At 34.5% G+C, this 7594-nt stretch overlaps 2 protein-coding genes across 2 annotated transcripts; both read right to left on the bottom strand.

Moving 5' to 3' along the window:
* Window positions 1-311: 311 nt before the first annotated feature.
* Window positions 312-1511, bottom strand: LOC143610133 (large ribosomal subunit protein eL6-like). Its single transcript, XM_077084698.1, has 4 exons — window positions 1238-1511; window positions 1046-1152; window positions 763-944; window positions 312-598 (listed from the first exon to the last, which is right to left on the bottom strand). The coding sequence occupies exons 1-4, from the start codon at window positions 1492-1494 to the stop codon at window positions 443-445; spliced, it is 702 nt and encodes a 233-aa protein (XP_076940813.1). The 5' UTR covers window positions 1495-1511; the 3' UTR covers window positions 312-442.
* A 2488-nt stretch (window positions 1512-3999) lies between these two features.
* On the bottom strand, window positions 4000-6509 carry LOC143610122 (small ribosomal subunit protein cS22-like). The gene is made up of 4 exons (XM_077084694.1): window positions 6243-6509; window positions 5392-5493; window positions 4180-4479; window positions 4000-4069 (listed from the first exon to the last, which is right to left on the bottom strand). The coding sequence occupies exons 1-4, from the start codon at window positions 6507-6509 to the stop codon at window positions 4031-4033; spliced, it is 708 nt and encodes a 235-aa protein (XP_076940809.1). The 3' UTR covers window positions 4000-4030.
* Between the last annotated feature and the right edge of the window lie 1085 nt (window positions 6510-7594).

Here is a 7594-nt window from a genome sequence, read left to right as displayed (position 1 = left end):
ACGTTAGTTGGTGAGTGAAACCTAGCATGTATTAGGTTTAAACTGTTGTTTCTTAAACCTGTAATTAGGGGTTTAGTTCAAATATTCTCATCAAACCGGCCAATACAGCGCAAACTCCCCTTTACTAACAACACTATTCACCATCTCTACATCTACCAATAACTTGGTACAGATTAAAACACTCACATAGGCAGAGAACGACACGCGAGCATATAAAACAAGAATGGCACATCAAAAGCCAGCAATTAACACACAAATCCAGCAGGTTGCACAGCATAATAGACCAAAAACAAAGATTCCAAAACTCGATGGCAAACGATGAATAAGAAAGTAGAATAGAGCTTCATTGTTGATCACCATCAAAACCAAACACAATGCATCCTCTAAATCTAGAGTTGAAATAAACATAATTTAGAAAACAAAACTGATTCAAAATATGCTTCTAAAAGACAAGCTCGTGTGGTTTCATGCCTGCTTTCAATGAAAACCGTGCACCCAAATAGCTTTTCAGATCAGGTACAGCCTCAATGGACTGTATCAATGCTGCATCCACAGATTTCTGGTCATCCTTTTTCTCCTGCGGAAGCGCGCTCTTTTCCTATACATGGTTAACAACAATAACTTCAGTTTGTGTACGTGGGTCAACCCAATCTCAAACGGGTCAATTTGAGTTTAAGAAATATATATTATAGTTAAACGAAGAGTTAATGGATACTCGATTTAACAAAACTAAGAAACTGTATATGCGAGTAAACCAGTTACCTCTTTTTCTACTTCAAAAAACTCGCCTTCTCCTTTCTTCTTCTTCTTTTCAACCTTCTTTCCAAAGTACTTATCATCAAACTTCTCAACGTTTACACCCGAGATGTCGACTTTGGTTGATGTGGCAATCACATATGATTGGTTCACCCTCCTCAAAGGAACACCATTGATCTTAAAGGGACCTACAAAGTGAAATCACTTTCAATAAATGAATAAAAAACATAGTAACACAAGAAACAAGATCATCACTTGAATGTTACAATATGAAATAAAAGAACATTACCAGTAACCAGCAGCAATCCTGAGGTAAGTTGCTTCAAGAAAACAACTCTTTTCCCCTTAAACCTTCCAGCCAAGATAATCAGCACGGTTCCAGGAGTAATGCTAGCTCTGAACACAAATAGCAAACCAATTCAACACACATACAAACCAAGCATATGCATTAACCTGTATAAAAACACATCAAAGAATGTGCCTGAGTTTGGTGGGTCGGGCTTTGCGTTTGTTAACAAGTGGTTTCTTGACATCATCAGCTGGATAGAACTTTGGTGGCTTCTCTGCTGGAGCAGCTGCAACGGCTTGTTTCTCGTGTTTAGGAAAAGTGCCACCGTTTTTGGCCTTGATGGCCCACAGACCCCTCTTGTGGTACATCTTTGACCTTGAATACTTGCCTACACCTCTGATAAGATCAGGGTTCCTGCATGCATGAGGTTTCCTCGCCTGTGGTGCCATTGATTCTTACCTGAAATTGTCAATAAAAAAAACACAGAAATTCATTAGCAAGCATAAATGAGCTTGGGCGAGCTCATTAGTTATTAACAAATTTTATATACATCTTCAACTACTTTTACATTTATATGTTTAATTTATAAGAAAAACCTTAAATGAGCTTGGACGAGCTGGTCTATGCAGTATGCAGTTTAACATTAATACGTAGAAGTCCAAGTTAAAACTTAAAAATATACAAAGCTCATTAAGACTCAACAAGCCTAAACGATCTTCCCAATGTTCCCATAGAAAGCTCAAGCTCAATAACTAAACAAGCTTTTATTTGAGGCTTGGCTCGAGCTCAAAAAAGCTAAGCTTTCTATCAGTCCGAGCTCCCCCCTAGTTCTAGATTATAGGTTAGCACATAATAACTGATTAGTTGATGAATCAATAATAATCAATTCATTATATTAAGAGTTAACCAGCAGATTTGCTATTATACATTTTATCAATAATCAAGCAAAATCGGATTCGCACTAACATAAATCTTGAACTAAAACGAAATTAATTAACTGATCTAAACAACTTAATTCACAAGAAAACTTCAATTCAACAGTAGAGAAACTGAAAATAACAAAAATCTCCAACTCAAATGAGATTATTTTAACTTAAATTAGAGCCAGCAAAATGCCATCAATCAATTAACCGATTAAGCAAATAAAACTGGAATAACCTGCGATACGGCGAAGAGCAGTCGGCTGCATGAAACCCTAAGAGCCTGCTTGCTTTATATGTAAAAATGTATGCAAGGGCATAATTGTAAAACTTAAGTAGTAAGCCCTAGCTTAAATGAATTCTAGCAAGTCCATTTTTTACTTTTTATGATTCATGAGACAGTCAGAAATAAGAAATAAGTAATCGCTTATGATTCAAACTAGAGTAATTATCATCATAACGGAAATTAGTCTAGTTCAAAGCTAACACGTTTAATAGATTAATTTTATTTATATTCCATCTCATATTTTATTTTAATTTGGTGTTTTAAATAGGACATAACTAATTGAATAGTAATAATAAGTTATTGTTTTTTAATATATTTATAGTTTTCTTATCTATAATATTTAATAGGTTTATTGTATTTAAATAATCACAACTATCAGCTGTGACACTGCCGGTTTCAACTAATGAAATGTTTGCTGACTGTCCTAACTATTAATCTATTTCTCCCAACGAGTTTTTGAGGACGCAGGCATGCCACATAATCAAATACTAACAACATTAGAGTTTCGTTAGCTTTGGATCGTTGGGAAATAATAGGTCAAAAGTTGGGACCGACAACAAACATTTCCTTAGTTGGTAATGATAACGAGTAAAAGATGATGACTGTGATCAATTAGATCCAATAAACATATTCAATATAATATATAACTCAGGGTGTTAAAATTACTTTTTTTAAGATAACATTTACATTGAAATCTCTATTTTAAAAACTCACATTTCTTCAAATGTGTTTTTTAAAATTTGTTTAATCTCTTATATCTTATTCTCAATTTATGTCTTTATATTATTTTATTTATTTTTATTTCTTTTCCTGATAGAGGTACAAACCAAAATAGGTCATGTACCATTTCTTAGTTTTTGAAGATGTGAGGCATTTACTATCGTAACATCTCTATATTTTAAAGATGAAGATGAAAAATCGTATAGAAAACAAATTTCCAAAATTTTAGAATTTAAAGACGGAGACTCCAATTTGATTTCTCCAAACTCCACATGTTGTCTTGACAAACTTTACAAGTAGTCATTGGGCATGTTGCTACAACTAGAATATGGCTTACTAAGGGTTTATGATATTCCTAGCTCAGAGTTGCCTGAATCTGCTAAGAACAAAAAACAACGTTAGCCTCGTCGCAGGAGGAGGTCTTATGCGATCAGCCTTCGGCGTATAAGATACGGATCAAGAGGTGATTAACGAAAGAGATGATAAAGTATTAAAAAGTATAGAGTGCAAGAAAATCGGATGAACATTACCAAGTGCACGAGACTCCTTTTTATAGGCGAACCGTGGGTTTTCTGGAGTCAGTCTGTCTTCTATATGTGGTAAAGAATCATCTCTCTGGCTTAACTTGTACATGTGAGTTCTCTCTTTTTGATGAAAGGTGTAATCGGTTTTATTTGAGGATGCGATTACAGATCCTCATGGTTACTTTATAGCAGGCTTTTGATTTATTATGTTATGTCATAATTGACTTCTCTGAGTTGAAACTACTGTAGTGTTACTGAAGCAAGATGCTACTAAGTTCCGAATACCGGAGGCATCACCTGAGTGTTCAAAACTGAACTTATAACTAGCTTTCAAATTATTTAACTTTTGTTATAATCATTTAATTATAATTTCATTATATTTAGAGATCCATCAAACAATCATCCATGATTCAGCATGCATATACCATCATCATACACAACCTTAATAATATGATAGCTCATAGATGAAAATCCACAAAAATATTCCCCAACATAAACTGAAACAAAAAAGCCGAAAACTTGTTTCCTACGACAACTAAGCTTTATTTACACGAATCTTTTGGCCTTCAAGAACCTGCAGCAACATATGATAAAAGTTATATCCAAAACGATCAAACTGAAAGTGCATTAGCATAGTATCGAATTTTGATGGTGTCCAAGAGTACAATCAAAGTAGAAACTTACAGCATCATTAAACGATGAAATGGCAGCTTCTACCTCCTCTTCTGACGAGAACGAAACAAACCCGAACCCACTTGACTTTGAAGTTCCTGGAACCCGAGAGACTTTGGCACCAAGAACATTTCCTTTTTCTGCAAAAAAGCTCTTAAGCGAATCAGATGTCACGGTTTTTGCAAGGTTTCCCACATAAAGCTTGTAAGGGCTGTCAACAAATGGGGCTTCTTCTGATGGAAGAAGTGTAGAGCTGACTCCAGTCAGAGGCTTCTCTGTGACGTTCACTTTGATTTTACGCCCTCCGATTTCCTGTTAATGAAATTACCATGTTACCCTTGTTGATGTATGTGTTTAGTCATATGTCAAAAGAGCAAATTCAACAAAATGGTGCCCGACTTATCTGTCATTTCCGTTTGAGATAGCGACATTCTTTTTTTCTTGTTTTGATAAATATTTGTAATTTTGATCAAATTTTTTGTAAGATCCTCATTTTGATCAAAATTACAAGTAGTATATCTTTAACTGATTCAACCGAACACAAGTTAGATGACTTATTATCTAGTTTGCTTAGGCTTGTAAACAAACCAAGCGTTCAGTGAACAGTTCGTGAACCATTCGGCAGGAAGTTCGTTTATGTTCATGTATTTAATAAACGAACGAACATAAACACGTCAGATTCGTTCATTTATGTTGTGAACCTTCGTTCATTTAAATTCTTTTTATGTTTGTTCGTTTACGTTCATTTATGTTCATTGGTTTAAGTTTGTGTAAGTCAGTTCGTTAATATATTCATTAAAACTTTTTGGCCCATTAAAACTTAGTATAGTTTTAATAACCTTTTAGGCCCAACACATTTTTCTTCGCATTAGTTATAACTAGTTTTAGCCCGGTTATGCTCGCTCATCTATGTTCAGCTATGTTTGTTCTTTAACCGTTAATGAATGAGCACGAACATGCTCATTTTCTTAACAAACAAACATGAACCATAAAACCTTGTTTGTTTAATCGTTCATGTTCGTTAAACAAAAGAAACACAAACATGCTCCATTCTTGTTCATTCGGTTTGTTTACAATCCTAAGTTTGCTTGTCTTTAAGATACACTAATAATGAAAAAGAAAAAAAAAACAGGAAGACTCTTGTGGATGCATATGAATAGATAACGGGTCATTATGCAATCTTGCATGAGATGAAAGAAAACAAACACTAAAATATAGCCTCACCGTGCCATTTAGCTTCTCAATGGCCGCATTTACATCCTCAATGGTCTTCATTGTGACAAATCCAAATCTTCGACTCCTTCCCGAGTACTTATCATACATTACCTACAAAACAAAATTGGCTCATTATGATTCTTGAAGTCAAAGTACTCGATATGAAACACACAAGTCCAAACATCCTTAAAATTCAAACAAACAAAAGACGAATTGTTTCAAACAATTCAAGAAAACTCGGGCAAGCCCAATACACCAAGTACACAAGAGACAGCTGAAGGTCCAAAATCAAACACTTTGTAACAAGTTAATAACAATTATGGGCTATTCACAGCAGCTTAAACAAACCAAACACAAGAAACATTTATAAAATTGTAAATTTGTTAACTTTTGCTCATCATTCCAATCCTCAAAGATGCTTCTAGAAATTGCACAATCTTCCAAGAAGTGTGTATATATGAAACTAATTCTTAAGTTGAAGTCCAATTGATTTGACCTCAAAAGTCAAAATCTATATACTGTAAGCATGATTAACACAAATTTTCTACATCAACTGATCAACAAAAAGTCGGGGTGAGCAATAACCGAAAACCGAATGAACTGAACTGAACCGAACGACATAATGTCTAGTTTGTATACCTCCATCTCATGTATTTACACCATTTTATATATTTATACCTTCATTTCATGTATGCATTCATTGTATGTATTTCTAAGCAAAAATTTAGCCAAAGTTTGATTTTGGTTATTAAACCGAAAAATGGATAGGTTAATAACCGAACCATGCACACCCCTAACAACTAAAGTTTATAATAATATATATATATATATATATATAAATTAAGTCTGAAATTAAAAACCTCTGCTTTCTCAATGGCGCCATGCTCTTGAAAAAGCTTCTGAAGTTCATCATTGGTTGTTGTACGAGGAATGTTACCGACATACAGCCGCCTGGCGGCTTCCGAAGAGGGGTCAATTGCCACCGCGGCAACACAAAGAAGCCTTGTGGGTTGTCTAGGGTTTGAAATTTGGAATCTGAAACAAGGTTGAGAAAGATTTGTGTTTAACTTTGAAGAGATGGGGAGTTGGGGTTTGAAGGATAGTGCGGATGCTGAAATTGTGGCCATATTTTGTTTGGAAATGAGATAATTAATTGGCAGTTTGAGCAAGAAATGATGAAGATGGTGAATGAGGATGGATTTGGGTTTATTATCCACTCAGGATGGTATGGATACAACAAAAAACATAATAAAATTCAGATTTTTATTTGATTAATAGAGATGTAAACAAGTCTCAAGCTAAAGCTATATCACTGATCTAGACATTTATAGAAAGTTATTCTCGTATTATATGTCCAACGTAACGCATAACATAAATCCCTACAGAAAACTAATCATCAACAGAAAGGTGAATACACTCAAACTTTTATAACTCTTTAAACGAGTCATTTACATAAAGTCAAAAGTTATAAACAAAGGTCGTCGTTGGCCCTCAGGCTATCATATACGTTGTCTAGACCATTACATATGTGGGCAGTCGGAGGGTACACTGCACCACGCTTGATTGTTCCTCTTCCATGACAGGTTGGGTCCTAAGTTATACCCGCATGGCGAATGATCCTGTGCATATTGGTAGTTGCTAAGTACTCGAACACTGTGGTGTTTGCTGAGCGGTTTATAATAGTAATTCATAATTTCGAAACTTAATTATTTCCATAGCCATGACAGGCTGGGTCACAAGATACTCGTAGGATTTAATTAAGTATATAAAATGTTTTAGAGTCAGTGTGTTCACCAGCATGTGTTGCTGACGTATTTTATAAACTGTTTACAGGTTATGTGGAATAGAGGTTAGAGGATGGTGGTTTTAGCCATTAGACGATTTGATGGCTCAGATAATTTTGATAATGTAAAAGATGTAAAGTAATGTTTTATCAAGCTAAACTCTTTTGTAACACTATCGGGTGTTTAATTCCTAACATTTTGAATATAATATTATTTTTATAAAAAGATTTTCGCTTTGCAACCTATACTCTAAAATGTTTACAAAACATGTATCAATATGGATCACACAGCTAGACCCATGAAGTCGGATGTGATGGTTTATGCTAGTTTTCCAAAATGTCATTTGAAATAGGTATTCTTTAGTTATTGACTATTATAGTTCATTAATCGGTAAACTTACCCCATTTAACCTTTAATTAACATCATTA

This window comes from Bidens hawaiensis, unplaced genomic scaffold, assembly GCF_021521415.1.
Source record: "Bidens hawaiensis isolate Kalapana, Puna unplaced genomic scaffold, B.hawaiensis_p1.1 tig00002186_1, whole genome shotgun sequence".
NCBI lineage: Eukaryota > Viridiplantae > Streptophyta > Magnoliopsida > Asterales > Asteraceae > Bidens > Bidens hawaiensis.
Note: the sequence above shows the minus strand (reverse complement) of the source record. Positions and strands in the feature narration are given on the sequence as shown.

Coding starts and splice junctions, on each gene's coding strand:
- LOC143610133 (XM_077084698.1), bottom strand. CDS start 1,494: ATGGCACCACAGGCGAGGAAACCTCATGCATGCAGGAACCCTGATCTT. Junction 1,153..1,237: donor GCCCGACCCACCAAACTCAG/GCACATTCTTTG, acceptor ATTTGTGTTCAG/AGCTAGCATTACTCCTGGAA. Junction 599..762: donor TTTTTGAAGTAGAAAAAGAG/GTAACTGGTTTA, acceptor AACCATGTATAG/GAAAAGAGCGCGCTTCCGCA.
- LOC143610122 (XM_077084694.1), bottom strand. CDS start 6,509: ATGGCCACAATTTCAGCATCCGCACTATCCTTCAAACCCCAACTCCCC. Junction 5,494..6,242: donor GCGCCATTGAGAAAGCAGAG/GTTTTTAATTTC, acceptor TTTGTTTTGTAG/GTAATGTATGATAAGTACTC. Junction 4,480..5,391: donor TTGAGAAGCTAAATGGCACG/GTGAGGCTATAT, acceptor TTTCATTAACAG/GAAATCGGAGGGCGTAAAAT.